At 42.3% G+C, this 21,784-nt stretch overlaps 1 protein-coding gene across 2 annotated transcripts; it reads left to right on the forward strand.

Annotated features, from left to right (window-relative positions):
• Positions 1-6,740: 6,740 nt before the first annotated feature.
• On the forward strand, positions 6,741-20,819 carry mapk6 (mitogen-activated protein kinase 6). Of its 2 annotated transcripts, none has more exons than XM_031728850.2 (8): positions 6,741-6,930; positions 10,810-11,721; positions 11,841-12,158; positions 16,712-16,856; positions 17,253-17,417; positions 17,554-17,749; positions 17,905-18,022; positions 18,393-20,819. In XM_031728850.2, the coding sequence occupies exons 2-8, from the start codon at positions 11,485-11,487 to the stop codon at positions 19,488-19,490; spliced, it is 2,277 nt and encodes a 758-aa protein (XP_031584710.1). In that variant the 5' UTR covers positions 6,741-6,930; positions 10,810-11,484; the 3' UTR covers positions 19,491-20,819. The 2 variants fall into 2 exon arrangements, with proteins under 2 accessions (XP_031584710.1, XP_031584709.1); XM_031728849.2 differs by lacking the exon at positions 6,741-6,930 and adding an exon at positions 9,878-10,021.
• Positions 20,820-21,784: the final 965 nt, after the last annotated feature.

Below are 21,784 nucleotides of genomic sequence, written 5' to 3' on the forward strand. Positions count from 1 at the left end.
AAGTGAAGAAAGTGATGATCATTCCCTTCTTGGATTCCTCGTCTGTGTCTGTTTCAGCTTTCTACACAAAAAGCTGCTGCCACCCTACATCACATACCTTTGTTGCCTTCCTCTCCTCTGCACAGCCTACAGAATTCAGCTGCTCATGCATGATTAAGGCCAGTTATGCAATGAAACAAAGATGGATGGATTTCGTGCTCTCGGTTGGGGGTTTTACTTTTCCGTGTGGAGTTTGCATGTTGTCACTGTGCCTGAGTGGGTTTTCTTTAGATTTCAGCTTCCCACACATTAAACGCATCCATGTTAGCAAACTTGCAATTGATAATTGCAAGTTAGCTATCTAAAATTGATCTAAAATTGCTTAGCTGTGGCTATGATTGGCAGTGGTCATATGGTTCTCTGTGCTATAAAGAAATGCGCAGGACGTGCCCCACTATGCCCAGTGTCAGAAGGGATATCCTCTGACCCTCAACTGGATTAAAAAAAACAAATCATTGTACTGATGGCAAAAAAATGAAATTATTGGATTTGGATTACTTAATAAAATCCTATCCTAGAATAAATGTGATGTTACCTCTGTCTGATAACTAAAGTTTAGATAACAGTACTTCCCACCAGAAAATACAATAATGTTGCCTGGGTTGCCTTTTTCATTGCTATCATTACTATCATTTTTATACTACCATTTTTTATTATTGTTATTATTTTTACACAGATTATACAAACAAGATTTAAATGTTAACAAGAAGCACTGTGAGAGCACAAACCTTTGCCAGGGCAGCTCACTGTCTGGGCAGTGTTTACTTTTAAGCCAATAGCATTGTAATTTTTATGTATTCATTTTGCTTTCTTTATTGTTTTTAAAGCAGTTTGTCATGTAGGAGTAAGTGATGAATAATAAGTACTGATTTGTAGGTAACTGGATATAACTATCTTGGCCTTATTCTATAGTATTATACTACAGCAGGTTTCTAACTAACCAGGTAGCTTGTATTCTCCCGACAATACTTTCTTCAAAAATATAACACATTTTGGTAAATGTGACGTGATATTTTCAATCTCCGACAAGCTTTTAGGAGAATTCTTTCATTTTGTTTATCGACAGAATGACACATGCACAGGCAAAATACATAAACTCCTTGCTGGAGGTAATAAGTTCTATTCATTTACTAATTTATTTAACCCTTGGGGAGAACCAGACTAGCTGTGTTCCTCTGCATCTCTGCTTAGCTAAACTATCAAACTGCTGGCTCGAGCCTCACACTATAACCACAATGATTTGAGTGATACTGATCTTCTTATCTAACACTGGGAAAAATCCTTTTAAAAAAAAGACTTGATGCCCTTGGAAAGGCAGGATTTTCTTATTTATTTATTTTTTCTATAAAACCACCTGAGCTCCTTTGCAGGTACGCAAAACCCCACAATTTAAATGTTGACAAATAGAGTGAAAGTATTTATAATATGTCTGCATTGCCTGAGGGTCTGTGGCTGGATTTACCACGGATGATGGAATCAGTCCTCACTTGCCACTTCAGCATTTGATTTGTCTGTGGCACTTGATTTATCCACACAGTCACCTATTCATTAGCAGCTATATATAGAACACATCCAGGCATGCATGACTGCATACAGCACATTCACATAGCAAAAGCCTCTCTATTGATCTGTCCGTCATTACCGGGGCATTTACGTCAGTGGAGGTTCGCTTATTTCAACAGAAAGAGAAATGGTTCTGGTGAATAGAGGGGAGCACTGCAGGGTAGGCAGGGCACTTGCTGTCGTCTGGCATTATGTAACTACTGGTCTATGCTATAGCCCATCTAACCCAAATCTACTGCAAACTCATATGAGCTTTTAAATGGATTTTTGGGTGAACTCTGCACTGCCTGATGGCCTCATCTAATCCTCCCTGATAAGAGTAAGGCAGACAAGGGTTCAACAGTTGCGAGAAGAACCCCAATCCTTTTTCACTTGTATTTCTTTAATTATGCAATATATTCCTCAGCAGTGCAGAGGAACAGAGATGAACTGAACTGCAATGACCTATCCACTAAAAAACCTTGCACCAAGCTTTCAGCCCACACTAGGGTGTACTGTGGAGCATGTAGTGCAGCTAAGAAAATATATACGCACGTAAAGCACACTCTCAAGGCTCTAAATTACCCAATGAGCACACACCTCAGTTGGTCCAAGAGCTGTGGCATTCCATGGTACAGGATTACATGTTATTGCAAAACAAACCCGAGTTCAGTGTCCTCTGATAGACAGGGATGCAGTGCAATCGACCTGAAACAACAGCAAGGTGTTTTTCCACCTTCCGGTCACATCGTGCCATAGTAGTACAAGTTAATGATCGACGATTTACACAGGCCAATCAATCAAATGTCACAGACGTGCCTGTTGTGCCACTGGAAAATCCCACTTGCAAGCCTGTGTTTACGGTCACAGGAGAACGAGCTCATACTGACTTTCAAACCCGAGCATATCCTTGGAGGATTTGTCTCGGACAAGGACCCCTAAGCATTTTTTGCAGCACTGGGCCTGTGATGTCATCCCAGCGATGTGAATGGCCAATCCCAGCAGAGCAATGTGAAACCCTTTTATCCAATAATTTGTATGTGAGGGTGGGCTGATGCCAGTGACAGTCTGGCTAGGTCAGGCCAAGACTGGCCAGACGGGCTCCCCATTAGCCCTGCCACTCTGTTGATAGAAGTGAATACTCTGCCCCCCGATGCTGCATCGATCCGCAGTGACAGACACACAGAGCCAAAGCAGGGGGGCTCAGAAAGCTGGGCAGTAAGAGCAGCTGCAGCGTTATTCACTGACTTCTGTCACAGCGAGTTGTGATCATATGCTAGTAATCTCAACACTTTGGTTGGCTTCATAGCCCAGTATTGCTTCTCATCAACACACCAGCCACTCTGCCATGCCCCTGAATTTTGAGATATTATAAGAGAGGGTTTAGTTGATGGGAAAGCTGAAGTGAGATTCAGGCTCATCTGGGATCAATCTTTAAAGAGTGCTGGTGTGACAGAGGGAGCTAATCAATCCCATGCTCATTGCTGGTGTGACCCCGATGTGTGAGAAGAAGCTTGATGCTGCGGCTGCCGAGGATTAGAGAGAATTGCTAAAGTCAGACAATGGAAATGCGTCTGTGTGCTGGAAAGTCAGAGAGGAAAGATAAGGATGATCTTATGTAATTATTCAAAATTAAGTCTTCTAACTGCACTATAACCCCTTTGTGCATAAATAAGCACAAACACATTTTAGATAAGATAAGACAAGACAAGAAAAGATAAGATAAGATAAGATAGATGAGTTTAGAAAACCATCTGATCCAGCTCGTAAACATGAAAACATCACACTGAAGGAGATGAATGCAGAAGTTCAAGACAGGAGAGAGTTGATACTGATGGCACAGGATGTCCTTGGTCTTATTTTAAACCCAAATATTATGAGTAATAAGACCTTGTAGACAGTAAAAAGACAGTGACGGGACAGAGGTGTGTGGTTGTATCATTATCACACATCGAGATATCTGATATTAAACGCAGCTTTTTCATTCGCAGGTGTGTCATATTTCATGTCGTTATCATAGTCCAGCTCTCCCTCAGTCTTCTGTTGTAGTGATGTGGACAGCATGCTCTGGGTGGACTTATCTCGGCTTTATGATCCCCTTCAGGATTTGTTCTGGCACTGCTGTGGCGTAAAACATGTTCAGCATCTGACTTTGACCTTGTTTTCTAATCTTTATGCTTTTATTGCCATGAAAAGAAAAACAACAAACTGTCCACTCAAGTGTCATCAAACGTTTAGCAACTTACCTTGAAACGAACCACGTATCAGGTTTATGAGGTACTCAGAATCCCGGCTCATTTAGAGGAATTATTTTAATCTTTTAATAATCAACATGCTCTTGCTCAATACAGCGGTTGCTCTTTTTATTTGCTTTTGATTACGATTATGCAATAATATCCTGCCATACAGCTTCAGTGTTTGGACAGTGACTTTTATTAATCTGTCTCACCTGAACCTGTTGAATAGATTCAAACTCATAAGCAGTGAATGCTTTCTGCATTAGTGCTGTTAAGAAACCTCCAGATTCCAGAGCCTCTGATCCTCTTACATCACCACCAAACACCCAGTTTTATCTCTGACCCCACACAAACAAATCCAATCACATCAAGCACACAGAACACACAATACACACAGTGTACCTGCCAGATCACTTAATCATTTCACTTCAGAGTATCCCAAGAATGTACTATTTTGTCATTTGTCTGGCAGGCGAGGAGCAGACAAAACAGGTTATATCACATCAGAGAGGCGGACGGCTCATACCCCCAGCAATCCTGCGAGTGAGGATTCTCCACTCACAGATGGCGAGAGAAAAGCAAAGAAAAGGCAGATGGTCTTTTCCTCTCCTTGCATTTCATCTCACTTTTTGCTTCCAAAAATACAGCAATGAAAATATGCTGATAAAAAAAAGAGATTGCACATTTATAATCTGCAGACACGCAGTTCTGGTTTCTGACTTATTCAAAATCTATCTTTCGGGGAAAGCAGAGATTTCATTCTCACACACTTTTTGGTCATGTGGTTGATATGATGAATGAAGGTTGTGTTAATTTAAAAATCACTAGAGATATCATTCTGCAATCTTTTAATTTCAAAAGTGATTTGATACTGAATACATATGGTGTGGTCTCATCTTAGAATTGAACCAAAGTACACTATCCCAAATAAAAAGAACAGCCTGATTTTCATGCCACTGGTGGTGGCACTATTGTGTCTTGCGTAATCGTACTGTCACATCCCACTAACAACCTCCCGCTGGAGTAAATCGTTTGAACAGCTGGATGTGAACTCATCTGTCCTTGACATGAACTTAAGTGTCGTTAAATACGCTTCTTCAATCCAGACTGAAGACAGACAGACAGTTCACAAACACTTGGATTTTCTAACATCAGTGCATTATTATTTTTATTGTTCAGTTTTATATAAGTATACTTTTTTTATTGTGCCCCCATGTGGTTTTAAGTTGAACTTTTTTCCTTTTAAATTCAAAAATGTGCACTTGTCGACTTGTTCTGTGTTGTTTTTTTGTCTCATACAGCACCCCGAAACTACCTCTATGCATGAAATGTGCTTTTTCAATACAGTTGGCTTGCTTTACCTTTGAGCAGCAGTGCAGCAGTGAAGTCCAGTTCAATTTAAACACAACAAGCTTTGGAAATAAAGTGATCATACATGAAAAAAAGTTTTTAAAACACAGAAACACTACCTCATCTGTCAAGATATGCAAGTCATGCCATTGCATAAACACATTTGCCCCTTGCACTGGAGACACAATGACAAACACTTCACAGCCTCTTTCACAACACTGTGAAATACTCGACTAGCGCAGCATCAGACAGAGTGTGTATGGATTATATAGCTGCTGTACACGTCCTGTGGTCATATGGTCATTTACAAGGGTGCGAGAGTTGAAACTCCTTCGTGAGCCGTTCTGCACCTTAGTTTGAGCTCCGGTGAGGCAGACTGTTATATAACAGAGGACACTGTAGTGAAAAGCATCAGAGATTAGTGCTGGTCATTCTACCGAGAGCAGGACTTATTGCTTCTGTAAGCTGTGCTATGCAACGGTTTTTCACTGCACTCAGGCAGGGTAATCAGTGATTAATTAATTAATGCTGTTTAACAAGTGAGCGCAGCATTGCTCGCACAGGCAATGCTCATGGCAGCGCACAAGTTTATAGCATAAGCACCGCACTCCATTGATTAATCCCTTGCAAACAAGTGACAATTTAAAAAGCAAAATATAGGCAAACAACCCCAAACCCGCAGCTTGACCTCATGTTCTCACATGCATATTTTGATAACATACAGCTGGTCCAGACTCTGCAGCGGTCTGGTTTGGATATCAAACAAATGTGCATGCACGTCTTTCCTTACAGTCCAAACATGCCAGCCTGTCAAGCCTGTCAAGACACTGGGACGTGCTGCACGACAAGTAGACAGGACAGAGGAAGGAGCACCGCCAGAAAGTAGCAGACCCAGTGAGATGCTGTGATTAGGCAGAGAACAGACGCAGGTTTCAGGGAAGGCAAAACCAGATTTGTGGGGCAACAGAAAAACTGGAAATGATTTTTCGTACAGAATCAGCAGAAACTCATGTCTGGCATTTGTAAATTCACAAGTTCACGAACACCCTTACTGAAACAGACAATGAAAGAGAGCAATAAACCCAGAGGACACCCCTTCCAAGGATACACCACATGCCCACACATAAAAGGGTCTCTTTGTGCAGATGTATCTAGTCTGGTTGTCTGCAAACAATGACTTGATAGTCAAGTTTCGAAATGTGTGACCAAAAACAGTTTTCTCCCATTTAAGCAAATTGATTTTTTTTTAAAAGAAAAAAAAGACAAATAACTCCTGAGTGTCTTGCCTAGAAGCAAGAGTTTATTTCAGGAAAGGCTACAGATAATTAACTCTTTTTCTTTTTACAAAATAAAAGTGAGCAGATCTGAAAATAACAGGGGTTTTTTTAAGAATGAGAAAAGAGTAAGAAAAGTGGCAGAGAGAGAGAGAGAGACAGAGAAAGGTGGATTCTATGTGTCTGACACACTGCTCTGTCTAAGGCCAAGCCAAACACAGTGCAGTCTCCTCCCCTCTCCGGCTTGGCCTATATTAACTTTCCATGGAGCTCCACCTCACAACCAGAGGCACATGGAGTAGGATAACACACCGCCAAGGCTCTGAGAATACATTCACACACATATAAACAGACAGTGGAGTGCACTGGGTCTTTCAAGCTTTCTGCCTTTTGGACTAGGAGTGACGGACATACAGCATACTCTTCTGAATGGACTATTAACTCAGGCACCATGTTGCTCCATTCATCACTGGAGAATTTCAGCCATGGTAAGAGACCAGAAGATTTTTGTCTTTCATAAAGGTATGAGCAAGCTTGAGAGTGAAAGGAGCTGAGGACATTTTAGTTTTTGTGCAGACTTTGAATAAATGAAGAATAGGTTCAACATAATAAAACAGGGGATGCATGCAGGAGGATAGCAATGTCCAGAAATGGAGCTGAGATAAACTCGGATACTCTTTAAAGGTAAAAGTGCGCGCTTTGGTAAGAGACTCTTACCACTGTGACAAGCAGGTTGACAGCATGTGCACACACTCATTTTCCACACATGAGACACTCTGTGCACAGCAAACAAGACTGATGGACTGCAATAGTGCTGTGTTTGTGTTGGGCCAATGATAAAAAGACAGTGGCAGAAACAGAAGTAAAATACCAACATCTCAGTCAGATGTTTCAGTGTAAGACTTGGTGAAACAGTTCTCTTATATCTCATGATAAAAGAGAGGAAGCCCGGAGCACAGAGTTTAATGACTCTTCGTGGTGGAGATATATCATTAATGACTAAGTAAGAGAAGTCAGGATCTTCTGTCTCCAACGTGATCAAAACGTGAGGGCAGGGTCTCATGAAAGATAAAGTATGTGACTTTATCTTCTGACCTCCATTCTTGATTCTATACCACAGAGCAAAGAGCACTCGTGGGGGCGAGGGAGCTCTATATCACATCCCGTTATTCTCAGTGGAGCTTTTTTATTGCACACAATCAGTGAGTTAAGTGCAAAAGGACTAGATGCCAGTAAAGAGAAGTTCTCTCTTTCTGATTTCTACCCGATCAGCTCAACAGAAGTGACTTGGAGCAAAGACAGTGAAGCTGCTACCGGCTCTTTTTGTACAGGATGGTTCAGAAATAAAGGATCATTTTGACAACATTTGCATCACTTTTACAAGCACAGTCAATCAGGTTTCTAAGGGCAGTTTCACTCATTTCTTCTTGAAAAGCCCCCTATAAATAATACATTTACCAAACCAACAAATAATAAATAAATAAATAACACCTCAGCTGCATCTTTATGCTTTTAAAATATAGCTCATAAAACTGCGTTTTCACATAACTCCACGTCTATGGGAGCATTAATGGGCGGGATAACATATAGCCCAATCATAATCTGATGTTAAGAGCAGCGGTGAACTATATCAGGTCCTTTCCCAACATTTCTCTCTCTCCTTCTCACTCGTAACCGAGCCGCATCACGTTCCGGCAGCATGTAGTTTCTCTCTGTCCTCCATCGCAGAGCCCACCCCGGCCCGTAAGAGCCAGCCGCATTGTCGGACACATGGGCACTCACATGGTCTGCATGCGGATGCTGATGTAGACTTCTGCGGCTATGATGCTCCTTCCTGCCCGCCCACCCGTTCCCTCTCCATCCCTCCATCCATTCACAGCATCCACACAGAGAGGGGGGACCGGACGCTCCGCGGGACCATCCGTAGAATGAGGGAATCAAATCAGTGCCGTATTTGATTTCTTCACTTCTTTTCCTTGGGATGTGTAATCCTCGCGGAGATCTGATGTGACGTCGGGCCGCTAAAAGAGAAACACCTTGTCGGTGCCAAAGGGAGTAAATCCGCATGGCGCATGTGAGTGACCTGTCCGGATTTCTTTTAAGTCACTGACAAGACCACTACTGCGCGTCACTAAAAAATAATAATAAATGAAACAAAAAGTTAGAAAACAGCTTCGTTTTGCAAAGAAAAGACAAATAATATCATTCTTACTATTGATGCTGCTTTTAATAAAATTTAACAATGGTTGGAAAATAGAGGGATGACGCGTTCTCAACAGAAATTCTGAGAGTCAATAAATAGGCAATCATTTTCTATTTGGAGGACAACTCAGATTTTAAATGTAAAATACTAAAGAGCAAAGTGTAAGCAAATGATGCACTGAGGTGTTTCAACTAAAATGAACAGCTGTATCTGCTCTGCAGGTTATAATGCAGTATTTCCACCCTCCAGATTTCCAGATAGGAGATAAAATAGGATGGGTACAGAATGTTCTTCCTGGTCCATTATCTTGTGGCATCCTCATTTTATGTTGCATAATAGAACAAGTGACAAAAAACAAAAAACAAAAAAAAAAACTGTTTCTAGAGGTTTGTTACTTCTGGGGGTTAGTCTATTATAAAATGGCCTGCAGTTACGGCTGGTTGAACTTTGCATGCATCAAGAGGTGATAATGAGGATGGTGATGGTGAGGTCATATTTCCTGCAAGTATTATTGCCTGTGGTACAGTGCTGTTATCACTTGGTCTATAAACACAAACACTGAGCTGGAATGAACTCCAACTTCAAATGTTTTGAATGACTCCTGCTGTATTCAAGTACTGCTCGAAGGTTACAGCTCCACAACTCTCTATTTGCATGATATAATATTTAATATAGAGATATAAAGACTGTCAAAGGTCTGGGCTGGAAACAATAGATTGTTTTTTGTGTTTTTATTTTAACCAATTCAATCACCAGTTGCTGACATTTTAGTTGCTTACCAACTTAATTGTTCATTACACTGCTAAAATATCAATACATGTATTATGAGTAATATGACACAGTTGTGTTTCTGTGATAATAAAAATGATCAGAAACGTAAGGTGATTAATTCGTGATTTTTAGAAATAATGCAAATAATCTAAGTTAAATTTTATTATTTATGAAGCAGTGCCAACTCACTGCATCTAAACTAGGGCATGTTATTGTCTGAATAATGAACCCAGTGAACCCAGAGTGGGGTTAGGGTATTAGAACTAGAGATAATTACAGTATTCTATCTATGTAATAGTGGGTTGATAATAATTTTAAAAATAAATCAGGAATATTTATTTGCAAATATCTGCTACTATGCAACTAAAAGCTGGGGAAAACAACAAATAAGTAAAAAGAAATTGTTGTTTGTTGAAGACTCGTAGTCGTAGTAGACATATTTCCGACAGTCAGTGAAGGTGGCCTTGTGACGTCGCTGCTGCCTTTCTCTACCTAGCCTAAATGGCGATTGCAACAGATCCGCATAGCACCGGGAGCGGATCGCAGTCAAACCTCGTTTGGGTTTGATTAAAACTATAGCCTGCCTAATGCAACAAACAGGGACCGTGAGTAACATGTTATATCTAGATTCTGATGATTATTTATATGTTATGTTGGTTTCGCTGAGGATTCGCTGTTATTTGAGCCGTTTAATCGACGTCGGCTTTGTGCTGCTTAGCGCTAGAAAAGCTGTACCACGTAGTCAGAAGCCTCCGCCAACAACGACCCCTTTGTTCGCGCTGTCGGCACATTTCTCGCTGGCTTAATGTTTTTTAAGTATAAAAAATGAGTGATGTAGTGAGATATTTGTTTTCCACATATAATTTAGCTCATGTTAACGTCAAAGGGTGGTCGTGGTTATGTTCAAAATTAGATCGACGGCGGTCTCTCGCTTGCTTGCCGTTACTCTGCCATTCTTGGCTTTTTTTTTGTCCCCCGCAAGCTAGTCACAGAGACCGGGCGAGGGCCAAAAGTAGGCGCTGTGAACACGGTTATTCGTCTTTAATGTGTAGTATTCGTGTACTCTCGTGGATACTGATCTTCGTGAAGCTTCTAAATGTTATCTCTTTAATTTGATCGATACCTAGAAACTGGACTAGCAGGCGTTTCACTGGAGCTGGGAGCGGGGGAGGGGTTAGCTTCTCGTAATGTCACTGCGTTCAAAAGCCGGCCGAGCGAGGCAGCTTGTTGCTTAATGGAAATCCCTAACACATGTCAGCCTTCCAGAGTGAGACATTTTCATAGAAGACGGAAACAATGTGTCAAATGATGGGCTTAAACCCAGTTTGCTCTGCCACCGTACATGTGTTCTCGCACTTATTTTTCTTGTTTTTTTTTTTTCTTTGTCTTTCAGGTTATATCCAAGTAAAATGGAGGATAGTTTTGATTGCGACTGTGGCGAGCTTGAGCCACCTGATCATTGAGGCTGAGAAATTACTTTAGAGACTTAAAAGGCCAGACTCATTTCAATTTTTATAGACGACGTGACTTGACAGGAAAACTATACAGACAGATATATATACATATATTAAAAAAGGAAAAAAAAAAAGAAAAGAATTAGCAGTGCGTTTAGGCACATTTCACATGAAGCTGCTCAGGACCAGTCATACACTGAATGTATTTGCACTGTGAGGATGCAATTACGTGCTTTTATAGTTTAAGATCGTGCCAGTGCGCTTTAATTTGCCTCAAAGACCATTCCATTTGCCGTCTACAAACACTAGTTTACTTAGAGCTATTCATTTAAATATATCCACACATTCAGGATTGGAGGATGAATTCGACTTTAAAATTTTCTCTCCTTACCCAACATGGAAGGAAACTTTGACTACACATTAGTACCTTGCATCTGACAGTGACAGCTAGAGGGGGTGACTTGGTAGTTGTCTGTACAGGGGTCAGCCGAACCTCTGAAGCAAGGGGGGGGGGGATTCCTCTGTTAAGTGTGAAAATTGGGCTTGAAACGGGCCAGAGGACTAACATTAGAGATAGCAGAAGCTTGGTGTAGAAGCCCACAAAAAAAGTCATTATGGCAGAGAAGTTTGAGTCACTGATGAACATCCACGGCTTTGACCTGGGTTCTCGCTACATGGACTTGAAGCCTCTGGGCTACGGAGGGAGTGGCCTCGTGTTCTCAGCAGTTGACACTGACTGTGACAAGCGTGTAGCCGTGAAGAAAATTATCTTGACTGACCCCCAGAGCGTCAAGCACGCCCTCCGGGAAATCAAGATTATCAGACGCCTCGACCATGACAACATTGTCAAGGTATGTTGGCAGGTTCAAAGTTTAACAAAAGAAAAGGTTGCTATCTTTTTTTAATCTGGGTATGACAGAAAATGGGAAGACTTCATGATCAACATATACCCTCCTTTTTATGGCACTAGGTGTTTGAGACGTTGGGCCCCAACGGTCGCAGGCTAACAGAGGATGTGGTGTCTCTTACGGAGGTCAACTCCGTCTACATTGTGCAAGAGTACATGGAGACTGATTTGTGTCAGCTACTGGAGAGGGGCCTTCTCTCTGAGGATCACGCCCGGCTCTTCATGTACCAGCTCCTCAGGGGCCTTAAATACATCCACTCTGCCAATGTGCTGCACCGTGACCTCAAGCCTGCCAACCTGTTTGTCAACACGGAGGACCTGGTACTTAAAATCGGGGACTTTGGACTGGCACGCATTATGGACCCTCACTACTCTCACAAGGTAAGCCCAATCGCAGAGTTTTGCTGGTCTGCTGTGGTTTATGATGGGTGGTTATAATGCAGCACAGGCTACAGCGCAAAGCAGAACAAATATAGCAGCGTTGGTGAACCCTTTGCCAATATAAGAGTGCTCTGCTGCTCTGACACGAGATGTTTATTGCCCAGTAATGTGGTACTCCCCAGGGTGACACAGTTTTTCGAGCAGGAAGTAAACTAGACAGGATGTGGTTCCTTGAGGTAAGGCCTCGCCTTCCCTTCTCATAAGTGAGGGTTGAAAACAAAGCCGTGGGAAATGTTTTTTTCCATTATGTAAAAGTATAGACGATAAGAATTGGAGATTAGTTTATGATAATGTGGCTTAATTAAGACGTGCTACAATAGGATCTCCAGTGGAGGGCTGGGGGGGAGGGTAATGTTTTCAAAATGACACAAAACCGGAAGAGTTCAACGTTACGCCTCCATCAGCTTTCAGAGAAAACTGACGAAGGCTTGAGACTGCAAAAATTTGTTGTGGACAAAATAAATAAATAAAAATTGAGTATTTGTTACATCTGAAAGGAGAATGCCTTGCATGAGTTCTGTTTGCATGAGGTCATTGCTCCAATAAGCAAATTCTCATGCATGAGACTACTAGAAGTGAAGAAATTTGTGTCCCTTGCTGTTTTCTTTGTTCCTGGCTTTTCACTTGTTTCTTAAAGATGCTTACTGTAAACACACTCTTAGAAAGCCAAATGCTGGCACGCCATCTGTTGAATGCACACATTTTAATGCTTTCTATAAAACCTCCTTTGTTCTGTGAAGCAATGTAATCGTAGCAATAAAGAAGCTGTTTTTGTCTTCAGTGTGAGAAGAGTATAGATCAGCCTGTGTAATTGCAGCCAGGTGGGAGGCCTGTGTACCTCTTGTGTGTTGCTGTCACCTTTATAAAGGGATGAGGAAATTCCAGTTGATGGCCATATGGTGGTGTAATGTGAGGAAATCTAGGTTGGGAAGCCTGTCCCTCCCTCTGTGTCTCTCCCCGGATCTTCTTGAGGTGCTAAGGTAGTCAGATGCTTGCATGTGTCTCGGATTAGTCACAGAAGGGAAATGGGGCTCAAGTGATGGGTGATCTCTCTGGATGGTACAGTCTCATTCATATCCCTTACACATCCAGGCTCCTGCTCCACAATGGATCCCTCGAAATAGACTTACGCACCCTTGTTTACCATAACTGGCTTACTGTTACTGCGTTTTGGTCATGTAGTCACATTTACAGCTCTGACTGTTCTCATATGAGTCATGTCTTTCGAGACAGTATGTCACTGCGCATGAGGAAGGTAATAGTTGCTGGGGAGGAATGAGAGCTTCAGTTTGGTGTCTGTAGCAGGCCAGCTGCTTTAGAGAAGTTTTTTTTCCTCCTTAAGCTGCTTGCCTGGGGTCAGAGCTCCTGTTCTACTATTGTGTGCTTTAGTACTGCAGCAGATTACTGCTGTTTTTGTCAAAGATGGAAACACTATAGTCAGATTGACTAACTGGTTTTCCATGAAGCTCTCCTTACTGTTTTTTTTTTTTTTGTTTTGGTTTGTTTTGGTTTTGGTTTTTTTATGTTTTTGTGATAATAGCTGTACCAAGGGGCAAAGTTAAGCTAGTATCTTTACCAACCACCTTTTTATGGCTCCTAGACTCATTTAAAGTGAGTGTCTAAGAGCAAATGAGGCGTGTTTAAAAAGGAACTTGGCACCCCCAGATAACACACCAGTGCCCAGTGGCACAGCGTGGAGGCATTAAAAAAAACAGCTGGTTTTACTGTTGACCAGACAGTATGCCACATTCACTGGGGGGCAAATGCTCTTTCACAACCAACCTCTACTTACAGCATAGGGTCTGAGACACAGTGGTTGGGTGCTGGAGTGCAACATATTTGAATAACATCATTTCTAAAAAAAAGCAGCTCTATTTTTCCAGTGAACTTCAGTTTCTAGTTTAGCTTCGGTAATGTGATCTTGGATTCATGCATCAGTGGTGCATTCACGAGGCGTTTGTTTAATCCTTTCCTCCCACGCTTTTTCTTTCTTATAATGCCTTGGCTAAATGACATCAACAGCTCATTGTTCCCTTTTGGCCTTTTAATAATCCTACATAGCTTTGTTTTAAGCACAACTACCTGTTTCTGTGGGGAAACAGTTTCTGTCTCTGTGAGCTTTGAGGTCTCGCCTAATAGTGGCCCATACTCAAGAATGACAAAAATTCACGTGCACTCATCCATTTTTTCCAACCCCAGTTCCCCTCCTTTTCCCAGCCAGCCCTTTGTCTCGTTGTGGGAGCCTTGCTCAGAGCCTTATTTGAAGCTGATCTAAAGCCTGCGTTCGCTTTCAGTCTTGTCCCACCCTTTAGCTAGGGACTAAGTTGAACCACAAGTCAGTCAAAGAAGCTTTTAACAGTTCTAAACAAGAATTGCTGAGGCTTTAACAATTTTTAATGTGTGTCTAAGCTAAGCAGTTTCAGTGTGTCAACAATACATTCTCTAGAAGTGACATCCAGTCTAGTCTTCGCTATTCTTGTGATTTATCACTGAGAGATCGTTTGGCTTGGCAAACCATTTAAAGGTTTGTCTTTTTATGACGCCCAGAAATAAGTGGCAAACTTGTCAGACATTCGCATAATTTTGTGCTGTGGAAACAGTTGTTTGCCTGTTTTGTGCCAGACTATTGAATATTGAAAAAGTGGGATCCTGTGCTTACCTGTGGCTTGATGTAAAGTTCAGTAATTTGAGATGCTATAGAGATGATAGCCATGACGTTGTTAGGAATGTTATGTAAAAACCTTCACAAGGTTTGTTTCTGCCACACATTCATCAAAGTGAAGAATTCTAAGCCACAGCTGCAATAAAATGCATACTTGACCCAGTTATTTAGCTACCACTGGGCCTGTCTGGTGCCAGACTTCACAAGATTCAGAATAAATGCAGCAAAGTTGACTTCAGGCTCAATGACTTTTAGAGAGCTGGTTTCAATTATTCCACCCTGTACTTTCTTGATTTTAAACAGTAGTTTAATCTTGTTCTGCAGCAAGCAGATCACAAATTATTCCGAGAAGCCAAAGATCCAGATGGAAATGTTTTTTCTTATTTATTAGGCCCACATCCTCCTCATTTAGTACTTGACAGTTGAACTCTGAAGTGAATCTGTCTTGACAAGAAAATTGATTACTCATTTTTCAGTCAACAGCTTTATCCTGGATAGGGAGGTGGGGGAGGATCTTTCTGATTCTCCAGAAGCCACCTTTACTGACATCTGGTTAAACCTGCTTGAGGTTGCTCTAACTAACCGCAGCCTGTCACATGGCAAGGCCTAGTTGTGAATCATTAAATGTCAGCTTGAGCTGATGTAGATCCGGTGGTTAAGTTATTCACCAGCTGCTGCTGGAGGTACTGACATTGTTAATGCTATAAAGCCTGCTTGTCTGTCTTTATGGTGAATGGCCCGCTTTGAAATCTGTAAAAGAATTGAGCTGGAAGGTTCACCTAATGCACTTTATGCACTTAGCTGGTAGGCAAACTTTAATCTGTTCCTTTTAGTTCAGAGTCCATTACGCATTGTCCTTACGCAATGACTCTTTCAAGCTAACCTAATTTACATTCTCTGTTAAGCTGGTTGTGTGTGTTTCTCCCCCATAAGCACAATCGCACAGGTCGGCTTTACCAGCTGCTTCTCAGAATGGGTTCTGGTCCTAGTCACTAGGTATGACCTGTTTATGTGCCGGACTATCTCTTAATTCCCCCCACCTCTTTACAATCTTCTCTCAGACAGACAGATTAGCTGGTTACCTGTAGGAAGGAATACATGTCGTGTCGTTTATAGGTCCCATCAAAACAAGGGCTTGCAGGCACTTAAGGATAGCATGACATCAAGTATTTGTGGCTAAATTTGGGCAGAAATGGGAGCCTCCCTCGGTGGTGAGCAGTCCATTTTGGTCCCACAAACTACCACTGCATGTGGGGGGGGAAGAGCGCAGCAAGGGTGTTGTTTTACCACTTCCCCTCCCCCCAATGAGTGTGTAGACACACATACAGAGGTCAGCTTCCTTTATGCTTAGTGCCCTCCTGGCCTTGTGACTAGTCAGGCACTGTTTGAGTGCAGGTTAGTGGCAGTGGGGTATTATCCTGCTCAGACTGCTGACATGGCCTGCATGTCTGATCTCCCCTCTTTTCATTGGTCTCTTCTTTTTTGGGCGGGGGGTCTTTGTATGCTGGGTGGTGTACGTGACCAGCACAGAGTACAGCTGTTAAGGAGATGGCACAGGGCTCTGAATGTTTAGCACAGACTAACATGATAGTGTCACATCTCTTGTTACCTGTATTGTGTGGCAATACAGGAGGTACATGAAATAAGGGTAATCATAGCTTTTACTGTGAATCACTGCAGACTTATGAGCATCTTATCTGTGAATGAAGACAAACTGAATGTAACTGGTCAATCATCATCATCATCATAATGATGATGCTGCACACTTTCCAGTACTGTAATGTATTTTTTTAGGGGGTTACAATTAATCTCTGGTCTCCCACCATCACAGGGCCATCTCTCTGAAGGTCTCGTCACAAAGTGGTACAGATCTCCTCGCCTGCTGCTCTCTCCTAACAACTACACCAAAGCCATCGACATGTGGGCTGCTGGCTGCATCTTTGCTGAGATGCTCACAGGGAAAACCCTGTTTGCAGGTAAATGTTGACTCAGTTTGTTATGTCAGACTCACTCCTAACACCTTGTGTAAAACCAGTCTTTAAGGTGGCTCAAGTGACGGAGGTAAATGTCAAGTATAGGTGTGATGACGCATATGCTAATTTTGTTAGTCATTAAGTCTGTTAAACACATGGTAAACCAGACAGTCTGGTTTTCTTTCTGTGTGACTTTGCGTATTCGGCCGGTGCAGGGAGAGACTGTTCTTGCTAAAACAGCCTTGAGCTGACCACAAGGCAAATGAAATCTCAATTCCCATGATCTGAAGCAGATCATGGGAATCGAGGCTGCCTCACTCAAACTCCCTCAGTCATGCAGAAGTTGAGTCATGGGTTCTCTTCTAAGAAACTCCATAATATTTCTGTTTGCTGTTTCAGGAGCCCATGAACTGGAACAGATGCAGCTGATCCTGGAGTCAATCCCTGTACTACGAGACGAAGACCGCCAGGAGCTCCATAGCGTAATTCCCGTCTTTATCCGCAATGACATGACCAAGCCTCACACACCATTGGCCAAACTGCTGCCTGATGTCAGTCCGCAGGGTAAGTACCACTTTAAATAATCAGAAGTACTTGGAGCCTTATGAAGTGCTCGTGAACCCAGGGTCATGGTCGTGTACTTCATAGATCACATCTCGTATTTCCAGCTTGATAATCTCATTGTCCTTCTCCTTTACAGCCCTTGATTTCCTGGAGAAGATCCTGACCTTTAACCCCATGGATCGTCTGACTGCGGAAGAGGCCCTGGCACACCCCTATATGGCTGACTACTCGTTCCCCCTGGATGAGCCTGTGTCTCTGCACCCCTTTCACATTGAGGATGAGGTAGATGATATCCTGCTCATGGACCAGAGCCACAGCCACACTTGTGACAGGTGTGCCTTCTCACTTATTTCCCTCTCACATATTCTCTTGGGATTAACTTCAGCGGAATTTGTTTTGCTGTACTGTTCGACTAGAGTTTATTTGCAAACTTACAGTCTGTTCATGACTGCTGCTAATGAAGTCTTTCTCTTTCTTACTCCATTAGGTATCATGAGAGCCAGTTCTCAGAAGCTGACTGGCACTTGCACAGCACCCATGACCCAGATGAAGTTCAGGTTGACCCAAGGGCACTCTCCGATGTAACGGACGAAGAGGTCGTCCAGGTGAGTTATATTTGACAAACCTTTTCTAGCTACTATCAAAACAGTTTTCACTGCTTTTTAAGAACCTTAAGGATGATTAAACTCTTGGCAAAGAAGCAAGTATTGAGTTGATCTTAAAACGGTACACATCAATAAAAGCCTTAAGGCCGGGTTCCCATTCATGGATTAAGCTTTATTGCTGACATAAATAAACATTATTTCAGAGGCGGCATTCCTTGAATTTTTCATGTATTTTTGTTTGGATAGGCTTAATCTATGTCTGATAAAAGCTAGGTGCAAGTGTGCTCATTCCTTACTAATTTAAATTAGATTTAAATCAGTACTGACTTAAATTATCAGGTGCTGAAAGGTGGCTGTTGTCTCTTTCTAGGTGGATCCTCGTAAATATGCTGATGGAGATCGAGAGAAGTTCCTGGACGAGCCGTCCTTCGACTACTCAACCCCATTCCCACTGGAGCGATCTTGGCAGGATGACCACCACGAGAACAAATACTGTGACTTGCAGTGTAGCCACACCTGTAACTACAAGGCTGTGTCGCCCTCCTACCTGGACAACCTCATCTGGAGAGACAGTGAAGTCAACCACTACTACGAACCCAAGCTTATCATCGACCTCTCCAACTGGAAGGAGCAGCAGAGCAAGGAGAAGGCAGACCGCAAGTCCAAGAGCAAATGCGAGAAGAACGGGCTGGTAAAGGCTCAGATCGCATTGCAGGAGGCAGAGAAGAGCCCTGTAGAGAAGGACAAAGTGCAAGAGAAACACCAGACGGAAAAGCCTCAGAGCCAGCAGAACCAGGGCTTTGACTTTGACTCCTTCATTGCCAGCACCATCAAGCTGAGCCTGCAGCCGGAGCCCTGTCAGGAGGTGACCCTGCTCAACGATGTGGGGCTCCTGAATGAGGTGGGCCTCCTGAACGAGCTCAACTTTTCTGTCTCCCAGCTCGAGGCTCCTCGCTCAACCTCTATGTCCAAGTCCATAAGTCAGGAGAAGGAGGAGAAGTGCCTGGTAAATCTCGCCCAGCTAGGTGGCGGAGGACTGGGAGTGGTCGGCGGGGACTGTGTCTGGCCTGCTCGCCCCTGGGAGAGCTCTGGGGACACGGTCGGAGAGAACGGCATTTTGATAGATGAAGCGTGCTGGGACATTGGCAAAGAGGACCACCTCCAGAAGGAAAGCCCTTACACCAGCTACCTGGACCACCTGTTCAGCCGAAGGGAAGAAGCCGTCTCCGAGACTGCCAGCCCGCAGATTGGGTCCCCGGTGGTGAGAGAGCTAGACGAGAGCTTCCTCGACAGGAGCACGGAGATTGTGCTCAATATGCAGCTGGACTCTCTGGCCCTTCCTGGCTTTGACAGCACTGATGACTTGCCTCTAAAATCCATCCAGGCGTCCCTCACCCCCTGCGCTGTCAAATGCTCCCCACAAATTGCCCACAAAACATACAGCAACATCTTCAAACATCTTAATTAAGGAAATGTATATCTTCCTCACAGTGCAAAATCTAGGCAGTTTTGTTTTTATGTTGCTTTTTTTTAATAATATGGTATACTGTACTTGAATCATTTCATACCTTTTTTTTGTTATTATTATGGTTATTATTTTTTTTTTAAGAGTCGAAAAGGGTGATTTTATTTAAAGAGTTTTGATCATCACTCTGAGCCTTGATCACCAGGCCTTCATGGGTTAATGTCTACACCCTCATTGCTATACTGGCATGTCACTCGCACATTTAAGTACTGTAGATGAAAGGAGAGCGGGAAAGAAGTATCTAGAGGAGGGAGGATGAGGATAGAGGATTTAAGAGATGAAGTTTGGCCGTTTTGGGTGTGACATAAAGAAGGAAGGTAGACGCTAACATTGCTGTGGGGTTTAAAAGTGCTCTCAAACAGCCTTTCCTGGGATGGGGTGTGTTGTTCGTCATGTTTTTTTGTTTTTCCTTCTTTTTAAAATATTTTTTGACCTTCTGACATTTTTTTTTTTCCCTGAAGAAAGCTTCCTTGAAAACCCTTTCATACTGTAAATCTGACACATGATGCCAGCAGCAACCATTATCGTAGGCGTTAATGTAAATGTGTTATCTACCTCAAGGTAACAGCCGCGAGAGACACTCGAAGCCGCACTAGTGCTTTACACACATGACCATCCTCATACCATGAAATGAAGTGGTCGCGTAGATGAAATCTGTCTCACTTTAGCAATTAACATAGTGAGGTGTTTCAGTAATCATTTATTTATTTCTAGCAAAATGTGCGCTATTTATTTTATCAAAATGTGTTATTTCAATGTGATTATTGAAGATTTGAGGAGTTGAGCAGACTTCCATTTTCATTTTTGGCACTATACGGGCGTGCAAGTGTTCTTTTGTTTTAAGGTAGGATGCATATTCATGTGTTATGTTGAAGTCGAGGCTTTCCATTTTCCATCAATACTGTTCTAATGGATATCTTTTTTTTTCTTTCTTTTTTTAAAAAATGGGTGCGTTCTGTCTTTAGTGGAAAAAATAATTTTATGGTTTAAAGAAGCGCCTAAAAGTCTTAATTTTTTTTTTATCCAGATGTAAAAAAATAAAATAAAATTGCGTGCATGGAGGCAAGAGAAAGGTACAGTTAACGGTGAGTATAATGTACGTCAGTTTTAATTGTACTTTGTTTTTTGTTTGTTAAATTTCTATGTACTTTTTCCAGGCAAGCATGATGAAATTAGGTTAAGGTGTAGCATGTAGAACACTTACGGACTTTTTTTGTAATCATTGGTTCCCCTGTTCTACAAAATATCTCAATAAAAATTATTGGCAGAGAGTTTGGCCTCCTTCTCTTCCTTGTTCTTGATCGGGATGGGCCCCATCAAAAACCTGGTTCTTGTCGGAGAAGACGTGCCGCCAAATCTACGTGCCACTTTTAAAGTCCAAGTAAGCAGACTGGATTTCACTGGAAGTGCTGGGGACATGGGACTTGAATCACCAGCTAAATGTAGCTCTGGTTGAGACCACCATATTTCAAAGCTGCCAACTTGGTTTCCACCTGCTTCTCATATAAAATGCTACAGAGAAGCGAGTGGGATTACACGACGAGTACTTTTCCATTCTGCAGTCCTGTTCTGTAACACTGACGCAGCATAACTACATTTCCAAACTTCCTGTTAGGGAACAAGTTGACGAGATGAAATCAGACTGTGGAGAAATAATAGGTTTTTGTAGGGTGTGGTGACATTGTCAAAGTCACTCTGACAGTTAATTTTCACATCAATCATGCAGGATAGTAGGGTTGTTTGGATTTTTGGGGGGTGGGTCTACTAAAATGTGTCCAGGAATGCATGTTTTTTAATCGTGCTTATAAATGGGCAAAAACAAGCTTGTCTGGCTCACTTTAAAGGCAGTGATACTAAGTGAGGTAGAGTCAGTTTTAATCAACCAATGGGCTGATTGGGATGCTTTGGTTCTTATTCTTGGATGGCATGATTTTGTCTTAAAGCCAAATCTTTCTAAACAAGTTAGTACTTGTGCACGAGAATGGGCATTTCTCTTTTAGCATTGGAAAATGTTTTAGTCGCTAAACACGGTTGTCTACAGTTTGTAGTCATCCATTTTCTTAACTGCTTAGGCAGTCCGGGATCACAGTGGAGCTGAGGCCTATCCCAGCTGCGCAGGGTACTTCCAGTTTATTGAAGAGCTGAAAACGGAGACAATTCACATCTTAATTAAACTACCTGGAGAGATTCTGTGCAGGCATTGGGGACTGGGAGAAACCCCGCCTGGAGATCCTCTT

The sequence above is a fragment of the Oreochromis aureus genome, linkage group 1 (assembly GCF_013358895.1).
Source record: "Oreochromis aureus strain Israel breed Guangdong linkage group 1, ZZ_aureus, whole genome shotgun sequence".
Lineage (NCBI taxonomy): Eukaryota > Metazoa > Chordata > Actinopteri > Cichliformes > Cichlidae > Oreochromis > Oreochromis aureus.

Bases quoted from the DNA above. Each gene is read 5' to 3' on its own strand.
- mapk6 (XM_031728850.2), top strand. From the start codon at position 11,485: ATGGCAGAGAAGTTTGAGTCACTGATGAACATCCACGGCTTTGACCTG. The intron at 17,418-17,553 runs GTAAGTACCACT...TCTCCTTTACAG, and splicing joins GCCTGATGTCAGTCCGCAGG to CCCTTGATTTCCTGGAGAAG. The intron at 18,023-18,392 runs GTGAGTTATATT...GTCTCTTTCTAG, and splicing joins CGGACGAAGAGGTCGTCCAG to GTGGATCCTCGTAAATATGC.